This window comes from Eublepharis macularius, chromosome 1 (assembly GCF_028583425.1).
Source record: "Eublepharis macularius isolate TG4126 chromosome 1, MPM_Emac_v1.0, whole genome shotgun sequence".
Lineage (NCBI taxonomy): Eukaryota > Metazoa > Chordata > Lepidosauria > Squamata > Eublepharidae > Eublepharis > Eublepharis macularius.
In genome coordinates this window covers 233,201,054-233,220,443 of record NC_072790.1, presented here as the reverse complement: position 1 = coordinate 233,220,443, position 19,390 = coordinate 233,201,054, and the positions used below count along the sequence as shown (strand labels likewise).

Genomic DNA, 19,390 nt, shown 5'->3' with positions numbered 1-19,390 from the left:
GCTCCTCGCCTGGGTGTTTTGTTTTTAAAGTTTGTTCTTCAACCCCCGGACCGGGTCCAAAGTGGGAAACCGGGGCGGAGAGAGGAAAGCCCCAACTGGGGCTGTGATGTTCGGGGACTGAAGGAGGCAAGAGATCGATCTGTTGGAAGTTTTCCAGTTGGTCGCGTCGGCGCGGTGGGGAAAGGATTGGAAAGAGCGAGCAAAGCCCCTGGCTTCAGAGACTTACCGGGGCCCTTCGGCGTCTGCCTAATCATGCAACGCTTAGGAAGAGGTCGAAACGTTTCCCTTGCATTATCTCCGCAATTCTTGCAACAGCCCTGTAAGGTAGGGTGCTTTATTCCCATTTTGCAGGAGAGGAGAGGAGGGAACGGTAACATGCCTACCAGCCGCCACCCCTAGTGCATGCATAGCATAGCTGCAGATTGAAGCTAGACTTTCTGTATTCTGCTTCAACCTTGCACACACAATGTCTCAGTAATCCTCCCAACAGCCCTGTTAGGTAGGCCAGTATGATCTCTACAGGAGGAGCTGGGGGCGGGGGAGTACTATGTCTCCCAGTGCAAAGGAAGTACAGTTTTGTACCTTCGGCTAGCATAAAGAAATAAAAAGAAAACTTGGCATTTATATGTTGCATTTCCAGGGTGTGAAGTGTGTCCATGTACATTATCTCACAAATCTTTATAATTACCCTGTAAAGTAGGTCCAGGCTATTATCTTTCTCTTGTAGATAGAGGGTTAGCCATTCAAGCTCTTGGTGATGGTGCAGTTTGAACTGAGGACTTCCTGCTTCCTTTAGCCACAAGCCCTTGGAACCAGAATGCTTCACCTCCAATCCCAGTGTCTGGGGATGGAAGGACATTTTGCACGTGCTCAGAGGCACTTGCTTGTGGCTTCAGAACTGAGCCCTGCCGTTCAACATGAGTTGCCCCTTGGGTCTAGCTTCTTTCAGCAGCAAGCTGAAAGCTGGAATTATTGGACCCACATGCAAGACCCCCTCTCCTGTTGAAGAGCTGCTGTGGTTGGCTTCCTCTGTCACGGCTGAGCTAGAGAAAGAATTATTGCAGACCTAGAGATGGAGATCAGGCATGCTGGCCTCTTTCATCACTCCCAATAGCATGAAACCCAAGTACCCAGGCTCCTGAAGTTATATATGCATCAAAAAGACCTTGCAAATAATTACTTCCTCTCCCCCATAAAGCAAGATTCACTGCCAATCACTTTTTCCATTAACTCCTCATAAAACAGATCACTGCTCATAACACACACCTTTTGGCTCCCTTGCTAACGACTAGAATACCCTGAACGGCTTGTCTCCCACTTCCGTAACATTAGATCTTGCGGTCACTTCATTAAACTGGCTGGCAGAAGGTTTAATACAGACCAAATTAAAAACAAAAAACTTCCTGCCCACAGTCCGTAACTAAGTTACTACATTCACCAACACAGGACTTTGCGATGGTTCCCATCTAGTGGAGAGCCCTGAGAGCTTCATGGAACCTCCATGTCCAGGAGTAATCTACTTCTGAATAGTAGGTGTTGAGGACAAGCAACAGGAGAGGGCTGCTGCATTTGTACCCTGCTGATGGGCTTTCTAGGAGCACCTGGCTGGCCGCTGTGGAAAACAGGATGTCAGCCTAGATGAGCCCCCTGGACCTTTCCAGCAGAGATCTTGTATTCAAAGACGAGAAGTCCTGGCCTTCTTTCCCTGGCTACTTTCTCTTGGATGGGGAACATAGAACTCGGGAACCCTGAATTCCCAAGCGGGTACCCAAGCAGGAAATCTGTAGAACATTTCATTCTGATAAGCGGCTTCTGTTGGCTTCTGGCCCTGGCAGTGGCTGCAGCAGTTTTGGAAGCTGGGAAATTAACAAGGCAGATTTATTCCTGTCCAAGCCTATTAAAAACCAGTGGCTAGAATAGCTAGAATAATTTTGCATAGCATTACAATAAAAAAAAAACTGTCCATGGATTCCCTCCTCCTTCCAAAGTGAGCGTGGATTCAAAAAATTCCCACCGTCTCAGCAAGACTGTGACATTTATTTCCAGCCTGTCTCTCCCCATGTCCCATGTGAGCTGTGAATCTGGAGGAGATCAGAGACGGGGGAGGCTCTGCTTTGAGAAGCTAAGTGCAATCCTAAGCAGTTACACAGTTTCCAAGTCCATTGAAACCAATGGGTTTAGAAAGGTGTAACTTTGCTTAGGATGACATTATAAACGAGGCAGGCAAATACCAGGTATTAGAGTGTAAGGGAAGCAACCTTTTCTCGCGCCAGGGGAGGGGGCTAGTTGTGTCAGGCCGTTGCAGCAGAGCAGCTTGTGGCACGTGCAAAAGATTAACCGCGTCACCAGTTTCTGTGGCCTCCAGGCCAGAGACGTTGACGTCACAGTAAACTTGCGAGGTGCCCCGAGATTCTTTGTGGTTTTGAACTTCTTCCGTGATGGGGCTCCGGACCTCAGCTTATTCAGGCTGGAGAGAGGCAGCTGGTGTGTCCAGGAAGGGCTGAATTCTGCTGTTCTCGAGGGTCGGACAACAGATTTTAAGTTACCAGAAAACCATTCCCGAGATGCTGGTGGCTGAAAAGGATTAAATATTCTTTATCTTCTACCAAGACCACGGCAATACAGCCCGGAAAACCCCCAACAACCATTCTTTATCTTGTCTGAAACGCATGCCGCCTTTGTTGGCAGCCATGCTGTCTAACCTTAGAGGCAGGGGGCAGCTATCCCATAGGAAAGAAATTGTGCTACAGCTTCCAAAACTCAGCAGTGATTCCATGATCAAGCACTGATGATCCAAGGCTGGTGCTTATGTATGAAGGGTTATAAGATGCCCCACCTTTAGCACTAGGGCTGAAGACCTCCTGTGACCCTCCCCATGCACACACATTCTTTACTTGTACTCCTTCCTAGAGGAGCCAGCAAAGCACAATGGGTGACTCCTCGGTGCCCTTTCAAGTCCCACCGGTGCTTGAAGGATGACGAAAGGGCCTGGCCATGCTTGGCTCCTCCTTTGGGTGCCATTCTCGGCACTCTAGAAGTCCTTGTGATGTTGCTGAGCCCTATGAGGCACTTCATGTTTCTGGTTGAGAGAACTGCCTTCATACTCCTTCATGCTCTCCTAGTCAGAGGTCAACGGCAGGCCCTTTTGGAACCTTGGCAGTTACCTAGTCCTGCCAGCCCTTGCTTCATATTCCCGCAAAGCAACCAGCTGGACTACTCAGAATCAACTCTGCATTGCCATAGGGGTGGTTTCTACTGTCACTTACACAGGTGGGAGAGAGGGAACGAAATTCATAAACCACTCTGGTGTATTTAAGACGCTGGCCTAGCTCGGACACATTGCCAAAGTATTTTGTAGAAATGTTCTGCATTCGCATATAAGACAAACACACTCTTAGATGGGGGGACAGGACTCCTTTAGTTTGGGCTATGGAACTCCCTCCCGAAGGATATTCGTCTCTTTCTCTGATCACTCTTAAGGCGGTCTTTAAGTGAGCAGGAGTGAGTAGGAAAGAGTTACATTTGTCTGCTATCACCATTCTTTGCGTTTCACATTTATGCAATACAGAATTCTCTTTGTTTTTTGCAAAATACACAGAGGTCTCCCTGGAGGTGGAGCCCGCAGAGCAGAAAGCAGCAAGAGGCCCAAGACATAGTGGCTGGTTGGTTCCGGATTTGCTCTCACCATGGTGAACTGTGCTCCAATTACATCCAGGTTAGATTACTGTAATACATTCTATATGGGGCTGCCTTTGAAAACTGTCAAGAAACTCTGGTAGGTCCAAGAGGTATCAGCCAGGCTACTGTCAGGGGCTGGATACAGGTTTTATACCACTCCAGTGCTGAGATCTGCAGTGGCTGCCCATTTATTTCCGGGCATAACTCAAAGTGCAGGTTCTTATCTTTAATGCCCTAAATGGCTTGGGGTCAGGGTTCCTGAAGGGCCATCTCCTCCCACGTTGCCTAGCCTGCCAGTAAAGATCTGCCTCACAAACCTGGCTCTCCATGCCCCCATCTTCAGAGGCAAGCCTTGAGGAAACCAAAGACAGGGCTTTTTCAGCAGCGGAATGCCCGTCTCCTTGAGGCTTGTCTAGCGCCTACCTCACTGCCTTATATGTGCCAGGCCAAAAAGTTTTGGTTTACCCCAGCTTTTAATTAAGGGGTGGATGTTCTCCCGCCACTTTCAGTAGTGAGTTTTAGCCTGAAAACTGGTATTCGTTTTACCTATCAACCCATGACTTAACTGCAGTGATCCAAGCAACGGTCACCTCTAGACTAGACTACTGCAACTCGCTCTTCGCAGGGCTTCCCCTGGGCCTGATCCGGAGGCTACAGCTGGTCCAAAATGCAGCTGTGCGAGCAATTGCAAGGGTCCCAGTTAGGGAACATATAACACCTATACTACGCCAGCTGCACTGGTTACCAGTTGAGTACCAGGTCCGGTTCAAGGTTTGGGTGTTGACCTATAAAGCCCTATGCGGACTGGGCCCAGCATATCTGCAGGACCGCATCTCCCCATATGTACCCCAGAGGATGCTTCGTTCAACAAATAAACAACTGTTGGTGGTCCCTGGCCCAAGGGAGGCCCACCTGGCCTCGACCAGAGCCAGGGTCTTTTCGGTCCTGGCACCAACCTGGTGGAACTCTCTGTCTAAGGAAACCAGGGCCAGGCGGGATTTATTATCTTTCCACTGGGCCTGTAAGTCAGAGATGTTCTGCCAGGCATATGGTGGAGGCTAGGTTGGGCCCCCACTGGCCACGCTAAAGATCTGTCCACCACCCCACATATGAGCCAGGACTTGAAAAGCAGTATTTTATCATCGCCATCTGAAGAGAAGCTGTATTGTATAAAGTTGTTTTAATGTTATTTGTATACTGTTTTATCTGTTTTTAACTGTATTTATGTAATTTGAAATGTTGTACTCCACCCTGAGCCCGCAAGGTGGGGAGGGCGGACTAAAAATATAATAAATAAATAAATAAGTAAAGCTGCTTAATTATCTGTGTTTTTATGCTCTGTTTGGTTTTCACGCTGGGATGTAAAAATGAATAAATAAATAAACAAACCTTAAACCAAGTCAGACTATTGGGTCATCTCTCTCCGTATTGTCTCCTCACAGAAAGGTCTCTCTCAGCACCGGCTACTGAGATCCCTTAAGTGGAGAGGTCAAGGACTGACCTGGGGACCTTCTGGCACGGCGCAAAGCAGATGCACTGAGCCGTGGCCCCTCTTCATAAGGGATCGATTAGTACTTGGATGGGAGACCACCAAGGAAGACCAAGGCTGCTCTGAAGAGGAAGGCGATGGCAAACCAACTCTGCTCCTCTCCTGCCTTGAAATTTCATAGTCCTTGGTTGCCATTTGACTGCATGCAATCGTTACGATTAAGGAAAGCACACGTTCGAAAGTGTGAGGTTTAGAATGTTTATTGAGCAGTTAACATGCATGTCGTTGTAGTACCCACCCGCTTCATGCAACTGGGGCAGGCGTGACACAAACACTCATAGCGCAAGGGAAGGGGAACCGGCCCCTCCCCACGACTGGGCCCTCAGCTTGGCGAGGGTCATTTCCTTCATATGGGAGAAAAGGATCCAACGATCTGGAGGCAAATTGGCAAAGGAGAGGGGGGGGGAGTCCTTTTTGCTGCTTTCTGTGGTTCTCAGTCCTGCCCCCCCCCCCCTCGATTGCAGCTATCTTGACTGCAGGTCAAATCCGGGCTCCCTGCCCCTCCATCAGATAAGCATGGCGCTCCAGACTTGTCATAGGAGACAGCAGCCAGAGTAGTACGTCAAACCACAATACTTTGCGGCCAGGGGATTTGTTTTGAAGCAAAGCAGGGAGAATTCAGGGTAACAGGAATCAATTTTTAGGGGAAGGAGAGGGTGAAGTGGGTTGGCGGGGGTCTTCACCCAGTAGAAGGCAGCGGCATTTGAGGAAGAAAGAAGCAGGGAGGGCTGAAATGGACAAGTTTCCCCGGCCAAGGGGTAGCAGCACTTTATGAAAGGTCTCTTCTTGTTGGAACTGGAGCTTGTCCACCTCCTGTCCCTGCTGGGGGTGGGAAGGCGAGGGCATCCTCAATAAATAAAGTTCCAGTGCATCTTATGAATGGAGTGGGGGGAAGAGTTCTGGCATCGGTGGCCCATCCAGTTCAGCCGGGTCTACCCTCCTCTACGGTGCACCCCACAGAGGGAGGTGCTGGCTCCATCACACAGCTGAACGGGGGTCCAATCAGACCTCGATACTGGGGTCAGAGCCCAGGCCCTGTTTTTGCAGCAGCTCCTCCTGCTTCATCTTGGGCTTCTCTGTCCGGGTGTGCCAGACAAAGACCTGCAAAAGTCAAGGGGGGGGGGCTTCAGAGATGCAAGGGACACTGCTTATGCTGCCCCGTCCCACCCCTCACGAAAACAGCAGGTTATCTATACATGAACACATGAAGCTGCCTTGTACTGAATGTGACCTGTGCTCTGCAATCCTAGTTACCCCCGTCTCTTGACGTTGATGCGCTTAGCCTGGAGTAACTCTGCATAGGGCTGTACTTGTTAGTCTAGCAGGTTCAGCTGCTCTCCAGGGTCTCAGGTCAAGGTCTTTCACATCACCTACTACTTGGTCCTTTTAACTGGGGACTGAACCCAAGACGCCTGCATGCAAAGCAGATGCTCTGCCACTGAGCTACAGACCCTTGTGGAGTCTTAAATGATCTTTAAAACTGCACAGTAAAAAAACAGCTGCCTAGTAGTCTTGCACTTAGATCCTGCAAATCTGTTCCATTAACAGCAGTGCTTTCCCATGGCACAAGGTTCCTCCCTCTGATGTAAGAGGCTCTTGGGAAAAGTTCTGCAGTGAGTGGGGTCCAATCTATTGCTTCTCAACCAGAGTTTCTCAATTGGCTATCCTTGCACCAGGATGGCCAAAGTAAGACTGTCGTGAACTTCCTCCTTTTTGGGTGAGAAAACAACTTTGTACTGATCATGAACACTCACCACGCTGTCTGTGGTTATCTGTTAAGCTCCCATAATTCACTAGACAGATTGTAACCCTCCCCCCCCACCCACAGCTGCTGTTGCTTTCCTCCCCTTTACCTTGGTGCAGTTGTCTGCTTTGGGCTCCAGCTCCTCAATGGACACCAGTGACTGCAGCAGGCTGCTCTCTAGGTAGCCACGTTCGGCCAGCAAGTCAAAACGAGCTTCGCGATTGGCCAGCAGCAGCTGGAGGGCCACGGCAAAGCCAGCCATGTCCATGGGGAAGGGTCGGTTGGGCTTCCAGGCAGTATAAAAACCCACGACTTTGCCACCCTCGACAAGAGGGCGCTCGAAGCGGAGGCCACCCACCAGGCCAACGGGCCATACAGAGACACGCTTGGTAGAGCGGATCTAGTTGGGAGAAAAAAGGGGTGAGAACCTGGGAGGGCACATTGTGGAAGATGCTGCTGTACCTGGGACCAGCTTTCAAGCAGACATCTTTTCAAGGCTTTTTTTCTGGGAAAAGAGGTGGTGGAATTCAGTGGTTGCCCTCGGAGAAAATGGTCACATGGCTGGTGGCCCCGCCCCCTCTGTCTGGAGATCAGGGGGCGGGGCCACCACTCGTGACCATTTTCAAGTGGTTCCGGAACTCTGTTCCACCGTGTTCCAGATGAAAAAAAGCCCTGCATCTTTTCCATCCTGCTGTTGTGACTACAAGGAGCTCCACATCAGGCTTCAAACATTCTATTAATCCCTCTAAGCACAGGCTACTTATTATTATTAATTCATTATGCAAATAGTAGTTTCCTCATCTGTTTCCTGCTGGTGTCGGCTCCGCTGGTTGCTGAAATTCTCACACACAACAGAATATGGTCTCTGGACATCCACTGATTTCTTTCCCCCAGTCCTTTAAGGTTAATTTAAATAGAGAAAGCTTCTAGCTCTTATGGTCACAGAGAAAAATAGGACCAAGTATGCAGAACAGAAGCTAAATCAAGCGGTGATTACAGGGTAGGCTCTGTCAGCATAGTTCAAAATTGCTACCATATAATAGTAAAGAGTCCAGTAGCACCTTTAAGACTAACCAAGTTTATTGTAGCATAAGCTTTTGAGAGGCACAGCTCTTTTCGCACATCTGACAAAGAGAGCTGTGGCTCTCGAAGGCTTATGCTACAATAAAGTTGGTTACTCTTAAAGGTGCTACTGGACTCTACTATTTTGCTACTACAGACTAACACGGCTAACTCCTCTGGATCTACTACATAATACAATCATTATTTTAACACTTTCAGGCAGTGCTTTTCAAGAATTCAAACCTTTCAGCATACTTTATCTTTCTAATCTCTATATTGCAATAGATCTGTATTTTAAGATCTAAGCTGGCTTCTAGTTTTTTGCTAGGCACGGTTCACAGTGCAAATCTTGACCTACCAACTGTAAACAGTGTGGGGCACAGGAACCCACAAAGCTGCCATACCAGGGCAGACCATTGGTCTGTTAAGGTCAGCAATGTCTATTCCAACTGGCAGCAGCTCTCCAGGGTCCCAGAGGTCTTCCATATTACCTACTGCCTGATATCTCTTATCTCTAACTACAGGTTGCAGGAATTGAACCTGGGACCTTCTGCATGCAGTGGAGAGGCTCTCCTGCTGAACCACGGCCCCTCCCATGTGACTCTGCTCTGGGTGCCATCCAATAGCTTCTCCCCACCCCATCCAATTGTATTCCCCCGTCATCATACTGACTTCATCGAAGAGGCGAAGGCTGTATGTGTTGTCGTCATCAGCAAAGTACACCACCCCTTCGTCACTGAGTTCGCGGTTCTCCCGCAGCCACTGGAGGGCCAAGTTGCGCTGCTCCACCCCTCGTGGTTTCAGCCAATTGGGGTCATTCTCCTTGCGCTTGTGTTCCTTGGGTGTCTCTGCATGGAGATGCGTGAAGCGCAGGTTGCTCTGGGCTAGCAGTTCGGAGACCAGCTGGGTCTTCACTGGTGAGTCCTCCACCACGATCCAGTGAAGGTTCTTCACATGCATCAAGGTCTGCAACAGGCGCACCAGCTCTGCCTTCTGCACCAGCCTACAAACGGGAGAGGGGAGAGGAGAGGACCGGCCAACTGGAAGGCAGCGATTTAGAACATGTGAAGCTGTTTTATGCTGGGGCCAGAGATGAGGGATCCCATTCTGTCAGGCTCTGACGGGCTCTCTGAGCAGGGATCATTCCCAGCTTTGCTGTGATCCTTTTAGTAGGAGATTGAACCTGGGACTTTTGGCGTGCATGGCAGATGCTCTCTCACTGCGTTCAGACACCCCGCCCCCCAACCCAAATTTCAAAATACATACGAAGCTGCCTGGCACAAAATCAGACCATCTAGTTTGGTATTATCTACTTTGATTGGCAGCAGCTCTTCAAGATCTTGGGAAGAAAATGGAATTTTCCAACACCAGCCTTAGATCCTTATAATGGGAGATGCCGGAGATTGAACTTAGAAGCTTCTGCATACAAAGCGGATATGCTAGCACTGAACTACACCCTGTCAAGCAGAGAGTGATAACCCCAATTTATAGATCAGCTGCACCATGCTTACCTAGCATAGGTGGGCGTGATAGCATAGATGATGGGCAGTGCTGGCGCTGCAGGCTCCAGTACTTTTTCTCGGCCCTGCAGCCTCTTCAGCTCATTCTGTAGTTGGGAGAGCTTCTTCTCCTTGGCATGGATGAGATCACTGGCTGATTTTAGGTGGTGGGTGCAGTCACAAGGTTGCCCTAAGGTCAGAGGAAGGAACCTCAGAAAATGGCTGGTTGTTTATATAATGTCATATAAAAAACAGAGACAGAGGTTCAAGACCAGAGAGGAGCTTATGTTCTAAATTTTGGATCCAAGGAGAGAGAAGGAATGAATCAGAGCAAATGCAATTCAATATAAGGCTTTATTTTGGAGGAGAATGAGGACCATGGTTGCAGTTTTGTCCAGGATTAAAACAGGATACAAGATCTATGGAGAACAGCTTAGTTAAAATAGCTAAATGGAATGTCCATGATCAAAGGCAGTTTAACCCCAAATGCCAGATGCAGGGGGACAAATAACAGGGACATCCAACACTGTCATAAGTTCCCAGACCATCTGGCTATCCACTGTTGGAAACAAAATACTGGGGCTGCATAAATCATGACCTGATCCAGCAAGGAACTCTCAGGTTCTTAGCATTCTAGCCATAGCACTATTCAGTTCCCTTCCTCTGCTTGCCACTCACCCAGCTGGAGCAGCGCGTACATCAAGCCAATGACAGACACCAGGAAGTAGACGACAAAAACGTTCTTCAATTTCACCTTCATGGCAGAGCCTGCAGGGATGGAGGTGGAATGCAGTTGGTCACAGCTGGGTTTTCCACATGAGGCAGCTGCATATGAAGCTTCTATGACAGCAGTATCTTGATAGGAAAAAAGCTGCTTTCTTGTTAAAAGTACCAGAAGCCTCAGCAGGCCACAGCTGGCAACCTTCTGTCCAAAGGGCCCATTTCAACCACAGACTAGTAACAACTTGAAGCAAGCATGGCCAAATCCTACCTTCTTTTCTCCTACATCATACTTGGCATGGCAACCATCACTTTGCTGGGAACATGAGGGTGGCATAGTTTAATGTGCTGGTGTGCAGAAGGATATTTATTGCCAGACTTCTAAGCACTTACTTCCTTTGCTATGCTGTTCATGGTACCATTAGGTCCATCTGCCCATCAACCACACAGAATCTCTGTGCAGCTTCTGATGCCAAAGGATATTACCCCGCACTCCAAGTACCATTGCAAGGAAGATCTCACTACTCCCCAAAGGACAGACCCCCTACCCCCTATAGCTCTGCCAATGCATTTCCTTAGCAAAAGGTTTCCCAAACTTGCACATTACGTTATCACATAAACACAAAGGATACATGGTTAAAAAAAGAAGGCTGTTATCCTATGTAAACTCTGCTAAATTCAGTAAGATTTGCTTCCAAGAAGCCACGCATAAAATCATCCTGTGTAAAGAGGGCTCATGTTGTAAACTGGGACACACTGGATCGCCAGTGTAAAAAAGAATGAAGTTTACCGTTACCCACTGTATTGCCCCTATTCCCTTCACTGAGACTGAAAAATTCATCTTTCAGTACTGTATCTGCTGGGACAAGGACACAAGAGTTTATCCCTCCTAACTTCCCCTTCTCCTAGTACCATAACATATACATATACCCTACCTTGAATTCCTGCCCACCCCTGACTCAGATTGATCCAGGGCTTCATACAGCCCACGATGTTTATTCATAGCATAAAACCGGTAGATGTTGTCTCTATGCATACACAGACAGCTCCTCTTTAGGATTAGAAGGCCAAGCTTTCTGGCTCACGAGGCATGGACTGCAGCCAGGCACAAACACCAGTTCTTATTTTAAGAGATTTAGGCAGCAGCCCTGTGCCCACCTCCCTGGGAGTAACGTCCATTTAATAAACTAGGGCTTACTTCAGAATCAGCATGCATCGGGTCGCGCTGTTAAGCAGCGCGATGCCTCTCTTATATCCCCTCCTCCTACCCTATACAATCGTCAGCACTGCAGCAACACGGAGTCCTCTGTTCTCTTTCATGCCAACGCAGCAGCGATTCCGCCCTCTGTCACCGACCCGACCCGAGCGCTAGGAAGGACGGCGGCGGGGAGACGGTGTGACACCGTTACCATGGCGACCGAGCAAAGGCCGAGGCTCACCGCGCTTCTGCTAGCGGAGGCCGGGAGGATCCTCAGCTTCTCCTCAGAGCCCCTCCATCGCAGCCGGGGTCCCCACTCCCTCTCCCACCCTGCACCAGCCACCACACCATTTCCGGTCCAGCGGCGCTTACAGTCCTCCAGCGGCCCGTCATCGTTTTGGGTCCCCCAGAGAAACTATTTCCGGTCTGACCTGATTTCTTTGGTTCCTTATTTTTATTTAATTTATTCCTTTCTTGCCTTGATGACCTTTACTAGCCCCACAACGAGGCCAGGCAATAAGAAAACAATTATTCACAGGTCTTCTACACTCCAAAGGGCCAGGTCCTGTTTATTGTAGCCGTTTTTTAAAAAAAAGCATTGCCCCCCGTTTCTTTTGGGAATATTGCTGTTAAAAAAAAAGGTTAATACGCAGCAGCTTTTCGCTACTCCGAGCAATATTGAGATACTAACACTACAATCGTGAGTAGAGTTACAACAGTCTAAGCCCATTGATTTGACTGGGCTTAGACTGGCGTAACTCTGTTTAGGATTGCGGTGTAAATGTAGCTGAAAACGGTTTTGCTCTGGCAACGGGCTAAGCAGTGGAGGGATTTTCTTTTTCCGGTCAGTTGCTTCAAGTCAATTGCAGCTTCATCAGTTATACATTTTCATAACTTAAAAGCCCTTTACTGTAACAGTAATTCTTACATTAATGCTGTAAGAGAGGCTAGAATTATTGTCATATATCAGATCCTGAATTGTGCTGAAGTGGCTCTCCTAAAAGCACTCCCCGCATTTGGGGCACAATTGAGACATGGACCTCTCAAATTGTTGCTCATTCACTTTGCCACAACTATACCATCTTTCACAATGGGAACAGAGTCAGGTATTACCTTAACACTGTTCTGATTGTGAGCCCCTGGTGAGTGAATAAGGGGGGGGTCTGATGTTTAAAATTTATTTCAACACCTCCAAACTAACTTTTGAATGTCAGGACAGCTCATTTCCAACTGAATGTCTCCATGCCAATGCAGAGTATCTTCCTGCCAACTGCAACAGCTTTAAAAAAAAAAGATGGAGTGGGGGGTGCCTTCTGAAAAGGAAGTGCATAATGCTTTCCTTTGTAACAACAATAGTTCATGCAACTATGTGGAATGCAGACCCAACCTTCCCAAAGCCTGTACTACTTCAAATATTGGTCCTCTCCTTACAAAGGAGAAAATAAACAAGAAAATACTTACTTGAGAGAGACTGAGAGGAATTTGAGACATCCACAATATATCTAAGGTATGGAAACCCTTTGGAAGATTACGTGGTGGCAATTATACCTACATCGAGCAGAAAGGCAGGACTTTTCAAAGAGATTACTGAAGGCCAAGCCATACAGGCTGACATGGGATTTCTCTTAATAGCCATTTCTGCTAATTTACCTCATACCATTCCTATCAGTCAGCCCATGTAATGCAAAGCACATGCTCTTTGCAACAGCCGCCCCTTAGGCCCTCGTACATACGGCTTGAATGAAGATACAACAAAATCCTGAAGAGGTTTTTTTTTTCATTTTAATTGTCCATCTTTTATCAAAACACCCAGTCAGTAAAAGCACTACCTGCAGATGAAATCACAATCAAGAAGGGCAGGGAAAAAAAAGTTGTGTGGGTGTGTACATTAAAGAATGTTTTGAGAATTTTAAAAGCCTTGCTCTGGGTCTTTGCCTGCAAACATACAACATGGGAGAACTGGCCAGAACCAGGAATGTTAAATCCACGTACACACAAAAAGACGGCCAAAAAAAGCCACGCAGTCTGGGCTGAAGGAGGCCGCACCAACAGCTGGCTGCCAGAAGCAGGAGATGAGAGGCGCTGCAGCAATGGAGGAATGATTCCAGGCAGTTTGCTCTCAAGGATGGCCCCTCTTTTCTCTTTCCAGCAGGGGAGGGGACCATTTTATTAGCAGCTTGTGTACACCCTTTTTTCTCCCCTTCTTTCTTAAGTTCTGGTGCAAGACAAAAAAATTAGGCTTTCCCTTCCTCCCAATCCAGGGTGCAGTTTTCTAACCAACCTGCAACACCCTTTCCTTTCACATGATCCATCTTCCATCCCTCCCCCAATATAAATAGAAGTGACAGTGATTCACTGACACCTAGAAACACCTACCCCTCCTCCCCCCAAAAAACACAGAATATTCCTCCTCCCTTACACCTTAAGAGATCTGGGAGGAAGTGCGTGTGTGTAAGAGAAAGAGAGAGAGAGAGAGAGAGAGAAAGAGAGAGAGAACTTTTGGGGGCCAGGAAGGGTGACAGGAGGGGTCATGATCTAGTAGTATCTATCACCCCTTGGTTATGGTGTGAGGCTGCGCCCAGGAGGCATAAAGAGAATAATAAAAAAGTGGCTCCCTATACATTCACCTGTTGGCAAGGAAAGGAGTTTAAAGGCAACCCTTGCCTAGGTAAATCGTTTTTTTAATTGGTCCAGACATGCCTGGAACTCCAGCCAGAATGGAGGGGGTAAAGGAGAGATGGGTAACGAAAAATTCAGTTTGAATAAACTATCCCTACCATCCATCCACCCCTGAAAGGCTGAGCCACTCAAAAGGCTGGTCCCAGTATTGCATGTCCAGGAAAGGGGAAGAGAAAGGGGTTCCCTCCTTCCTTCACCACCAGCACCCCCAACAGAGGTGGGGGAAACCAAGACTAACCCAACTTTGACCTGGAGATTCTTCATTCTACAGCAAATATTGCTAAAAATTAACCTATGGGAGCCACCCAAAAATCCGTGTCTGAGCTAGGGTTGAAGGGCAAGGGGGAGGGAGCAATCGGATTGCCCCCTCCTCAAACATGCCTGTCTGCTATGGGACACTGGACTCGAGACATCGCAGGAGGGGAGCTACCGGCCTAGTTTATGACACCTTTCTCCAGTGAAAGGGGCTGGCCTAGAATCCCCCAACACTGCAGGTGTCTCTCCCAACCCCCCTCTGTCCACTGCCCCCCTGCTTCATAGCATTATCGCAAGGAAATGCTCCAGTCTGCACCAATGTTGACTGCAGGCTTGCGGAGGGTCAAGACGGATGTTTCAGCCTCATGTGTGAAGTCCAGGCGGGTCTCAGCTACACCTGAGGAGAAGGGAAGGAAGTTATACCCTAAATAACAATGATCACTCAGAGAATGATCAGAAGGAACACATGAATCTGTTCTGAGCTTGTATGTTACCCAAATATTTGTGTGTGGGACAACAGACTCACACATCTTGTGGCATCTTAAATATTTATTATAGCATAACTTTGACAGATGAAATCTACTTCGTCAGATAACTGAAGCATGTTCTCAGTTGGCAGATGCAACGTCAGGAAAAAAGATAAGCAGTGGGGGGAAACTGATTAAAGGTACAAGGCACAGGAATATCACAGGCTTCCTCTTGTATCTCATCTTACAATTGTACATGTTACAGTGACTCTTCTCTATAAGTGTTGCATGCATTTGTACACATGTGGTCATCTGCCAACTCTCCGTAAGATTTCATGCATCTGATGAAGTGTGCTCTAGCCCACAAAATTTTACGCCATGATAAAGTCTCCTCTTTGAAGACTACCAGTAAACCTGACAACTAGTGAGGCATACAGATCTGGATTTGCATTCTTTTTGCTATATATTACATAGCCAATGTAATTTGATCTTTTAAGATATTCATCTCCTGGCCTGGCTCTCTCGTGTCTGATCATAAGCAGCCATTTCTAGCTCGCCTGTCAAAAATGCCTCCTTGATGCCACACGAGGGGTTTTCAAAACACACACGCTCAGTCTATTCTCTGCTACAAAGTTGATTTAAATCTGAGGCAGCATTCAGAAGACAATATTTATTGTGTTGAAGAGAGATCATTCTATCTGATTTGTGCAAAAGTGACCACCCTCTCTAGAGGCAGTGAAATGGCTGGGTGAGAATGCAGGACACTTCCCGGAAAACCACTCAAGCTGCTATTGACATGAAAAGCTGCTTCCTTCAGTTTCTGAACTGTGGTTTAGTCTGCAGACTGGTTCCTCAATAGTGTGCCGACCAACTGAGTCTACACATTAATCACTGTCCTCAACGCCGACTTGCTTCCTGCAAGCCCACGTATGTCATTTTAATATGCACTCTCAAAGGCCAATCCTGGAACTCGGAAGACGTACGCTCACACCAGAAATATGTACCAGTGACCTTTGCACAATGCCATTCTCTGGACAAAGCTATCTAATCTTACCTGTCAGTGCCCATGTAGCATTACTGATCCTCCAAACCACGACTCGGAGAACTATTTCCATTTTTAGTTAATTGATGGTACTTGACTTTTCACCTTTCTTCCTCCACAAATATCAGGGCAGGGCACTTGGGGGAGGGGTCCCTAGAAGCCTCCCGACACTGCCGGGTCCACCTTATTTGCAAGGTTACTGCTATATTGCATCCTTCTCAAATGTACTCCAGGATGTTTTATACACATGTATTATGTTTTTTTTGGCTTAATCGTCTTTCTGTATGCATGCTGGTGCATCTGATTTCTCATAAGGAGGGGAAATGGTGGCTGAGTTGGAGAACCCCAAAGAACACCATAAACATGCATACCTTTTATAACAAGACAGTTTGTTATACAGCCTTGCGGTAGCATTCAAGAAAGTTGTGTGATGTTTTCTCGTTTATATAGCACAGAGAATACACAACAGTAGAGCTGGTGGTGGTGTGTGGGGGGGGGGGATGAGCGAAAGATAAAATTCCCCTAGGTACAAAGTAAAGTCCATTTGGTGCTGGGAAAACATGATACACACCCACAGCAGAAATGTACGACTACGGAACTGGATTCTGGCATGAATCTCTTTACCAGCTGGCGGGGTGCCTCTTCTTGGAAGACAGGATAGCTAGTACTCTTCCAGAGCTGTGTCCTGCCTGTGAGCTTTTTTACAGCACAGAATGCAGGCGGCAAATGAACAGTTGCATTAAGGAAATGCGGTTGCTTTTGCCCAGGCCAAACCACTCACCAGCTTGTTTGAGGAACACAGCCGCTGGTTTCCCAGCTCCCAGGATCACCACCCTTTCGATCCATGCTGAAGTTTCATAACTGCCCTTAGGGTCTGCAGAGCTGGCAGAAGGGAGAAAAGAGAAACAGCGTTGGAGTTAATGATGTGGTCATTACTTGGAAGAGGAGTGAGAGATCAGCAACGTATGAATCCACAAAGCAACCATACACAGAGTCAGCCCGTTGGTTCTTGTAGCTCAGTACTGCCCCCCTGTGGCAGGCAGCGGATCTCAGGGAAGATGGTTCTCAATGCCCGTGGCCACAAACCCTTCAGCCGGATGTGCTGCAAAATGAAGTGGGACTCTGTATACCAACAATGGACCATACAGCCTGAGCCTCCCCCACTCCCTTAACTGTGTGTGGGGTAGTGATTAGTACTGAACTAAGATCGGGAGACCCAAGTTCAAGCCCTGCCATGGAAGCTTGCTGGGTGACCTTGGGCCAGTCACATGCCCTCACGCCTAACCTCCCCCACAGGATTGTTGTGAGGGTAAAACGGAGGAGAGGCGAATGCCGTAGGCCTCTCTGGGGAGAAAGGTGGGCTACAAAGGAAGTAAACAAACAAATAACCACTACATACGTTTGAACTGTCAATGTTATGGGCCATGTGCTAGTTTGCCGTTTGCGTTGCTTTATTTCATCTGTTCGGGTCAGACAACCCAACCGAATGAAGCTGGAGGTCTGTTTCCCTGTCTCAAAGCCTGGCGTGGCATATTTATACCCAGACTGTGATGGCAGAGGAGGAGGAAGAGCAAGGACCCCAAAAAAGCACCTGGAATTTGGGGCAGTGGGGAATTTGGGGAGGGGGTGTCTTTTCCAGGAGGCAAGGGCAGATCGTGCTATTTTTCTAGCATGTGGCTGAAATAAAGCAAGTAATAAAGCAGGTTTGCCGTTTCCCATGTGCAGAAGCCATCACCTCTACCTTCCAAAGAGCAGTGGAAGGTCACAGCTGATCAACTCCGGCCGTGTTGTGGCTGAAACAGTCAGGGTAGGACCCACACGGACTGCAGGGAGACGGTATGCTACTCCCTGGCATAACGGTTTTCTGTGCACAAGGAACTATATGTAGAAATGTTCAGCTGTTCAAGCCTGAAGTACTACAGGTCAAAGGCCAGTTTACTGCCTCAGTTTGAACTAGCCATGCTAGACAGGTCTGTTAGATTGGGGTTGGAGGGGGAGAAGGTACCTGGCTGTCAGTGTGTTGCCGGAGAAACTGAAGCGGCGATGTAGGTACTGCCCCTTCGTCTCGAAATTATACGTGTGCCCGTCATCAACATAGAGGTCCCCTTTTGCTGTGCCCTGTGGTGGGAAACGTTGGAAAGAATAAATGGAAAACCCTGTGGATTGGACCGTGGGGTGCAGCTTCTCAACCCCAGCCATACTCACACTCACCTGGGGGCCCAGGGCCACATAGAGGGTGTAAGGATCATTCTGCATGCAATCCGAAGACCGCCGTACTCGCTCCTTCCGGGCCACAATGCTACCGCCACGTTGGTACACTGGGATCTGCAGAGAGAGACTTGTATCAGTGCTCGGGGGTGTGATAACCTTTGTCCTTGGGGGAATCGTTACAGCAATCTGGGGGGTGCGACAACCCTGCCCTCCTCCATCCCATGAACACATAAAGCTGCCCTATAATGATTTAGATCCAGAGGACTTAGCCATGTTAGTCTGTAGTTGCAAAATGGTAAAGAATCCAGTAGCACCTTTAAGACTAACCAACTTTACTGTAGCATAAGCTTTTGAGAACCACAGCTCTCTTCATCAGATGCATCCATGCATCAGACGAAGAGAGCTGTGGACCTCGGAAGCTTATGCAACAATAAAATTGGTTAGTCTTAAAGATGCTACTGGACCCTTTACTCCAATTATTTAACACCAACAGTCCACTGCACTCAATGCTATTTCTGCTCAGACTGACAGAGGCTCTTCAGGGTCTCAGGAGGAAGTCTTCCACATCACCTTCTACTTGATCTTTTGAACTGGAGATGCTGGGGATTGAACCTGGGACCTTCTGCATGGCAAGCAGATACTCCATCACTGACCCATGCCCCCTCCCCAATGAAACACACTCCTTCTCTGACTTACGCTGCTCATGGTGACTGTTAAATAGAGGGTTTGAGGAGCGTGAAGCTTCTGGTGGGTGTGGACATCATACCAGACCTGAATGGATAGAGGGAGATGATAGTAAGTTTTCCATTAAAAATAACGGGGGTGGGGGCGGCACAACAGAATAGGGACTTTCCACAGGAGGGAGTTTTGTTATGCACATGCAGTCTCACAGGAGACACAAAATTTGGACCGTTGCATTATTCTTTCATTTAAATTCAAGTTCCTAGTCCTTACAATAAAAAATTGAAAACCGATCAGCCTGTACCTACAACAGGCTTCCCAATTCACGCAATAACTTACTTTTCTGCCTGGCCTTACTTAACACCCGTTATTCCCCTCCTGGCCTCCATACTTTATTCCTGCCTCGCCCCTGCCCCCCCCACAGATAAATGGAAGTCACTGTGTTACTCAGAAAGGTCTTTCTACTATCCCTTGCTCAACAAAGCACAGCTATTCTGCATCAATGCAAATCATTTAAAAACCTACAGTGACCAACACAACATGCATCTTATTGATTTGCACCCTTCAAAGTGGAATTTGTTTCTTTAGCACAGAGCAGTAAGCCC

General features: G+C 47.9%; 2 protein-coding genes and 1 long non-coding RNA gene across 6 annotated transcripts in view; 1 reads left to right on the top strand and 2 right to left on the bottom strand.

Moving 5' to 3' along the window:
• Positions 1-67: 67 nt before the first annotated feature.
• On the top strand, positions 68-5,230 carry LOC129338598 (uncharacterized). Its single transcript, XR_008597957.1, has 3 exons — positions 68-324; positions 3,599-3,715; positions 5,121-5,230. It is a non-coding gene; the product is annotated as an uncharacterized LOC129338598 (long non-coding RNA).
• Positions 5,231-5,237: 7 nt separating this feature from the next.
• On the bottom strand, positions 5,238-11,768 carry B3GAT3 (beta-1,3-glucuronyltransferase 3). Of its 3 annotated transcripts, none has more exons than XM_054992927.1 (6): positions 11,692-11,768; positions 10,211-10,300; positions 9,545-9,722; positions 8,706-9,036; positions 7,081-7,371; positions 5,238-6,328 (listed from the first exon to the last, which is right to left on the bottom strand). In XM_054992927.1, exons 2-6 carry the CDS (start codon positions 10,290-10,292, stop codon positions 6,230-6,232), a joined length of 981 nt encoding a protein of 326 aa, XP_054848902.1. In that variant the 5' UTR covers positions 10,293-10,300; positions 11,692-11,768; the 3' UTR covers positions 5,238-6,229. The 3 variants fall into 3 exon arrangements, with proteins under 3 accessions (XP_054848902.1, XP_054848919.1, XP_054848910.1); XM_054992944.1 differs by lacking the exon at positions 11,692-11,768 and adding an exon at positions 11,521-11,606; XM_054992935.1 differs by lacking the exon at positions 11,692-11,768 and adding an exon at positions 11,451-11,535.
• A 1,446-nt stretch (positions 11,769-13,214) lies between these two features.
• Positions 13,215-19,390, bottom strand: part of GANAB (glucosidase II alpha subunit) — a 33,013-nt gene continuing 26,837 nt past the window's right edge. For both annotated transcript variants that reach the window (XM_054992892.1, XM_054992903.1), the window contains 5 exons: positions 18,801-18,875; positions 18,105-18,218; positions 17,899-18,011; positions 16,675-16,775; positions 13,215-14,781 (listed from right to left, as the gene is read on the bottom strand). In XM_054992892.1, coding sequence (XP_054848867.1) covers positions 14,672-14,781; positions 16,675-16,775; positions 17,899-18,011; positions 18,105-18,218; positions 18,801-18,875 — 513 coding nt within the window. In that variant the 3' untranslated portion in view covers positions 13,215-14,671. The remainder of the gene's footprint in view (positions 14,782-16,674; positions 16,776-17,898; positions 18,012-18,104; positions 18,219-18,800; positions 18,876-19,390) is intronic.

Excerpts from the sequence above, each read along its gene's own strand:
- B3GAT3 (XM_054992927.1), bottom strand. The coding sequence starts at position 10,292 with ATGAAGGTGAAATTGAAGAACGTTTTTGTCGTCTACTTCCTGGTGTCT. Across the intron at positions 9,723-10,210 it reads GTACGCGCTGCTCCAGCTGG|GGCAACCTTGTGACTGCACC; the intron begins GTGAGTGGCAAG and ends CTCTGACCTTAG. Across the intron at positions 7,372-8,705 it reads GCCTTCGCCTCTTCGATGAA|ATCCGCTCTACCAAGCGTGT; the intron begins GTCAGTATGATG and ends TCTCCCAACTAG.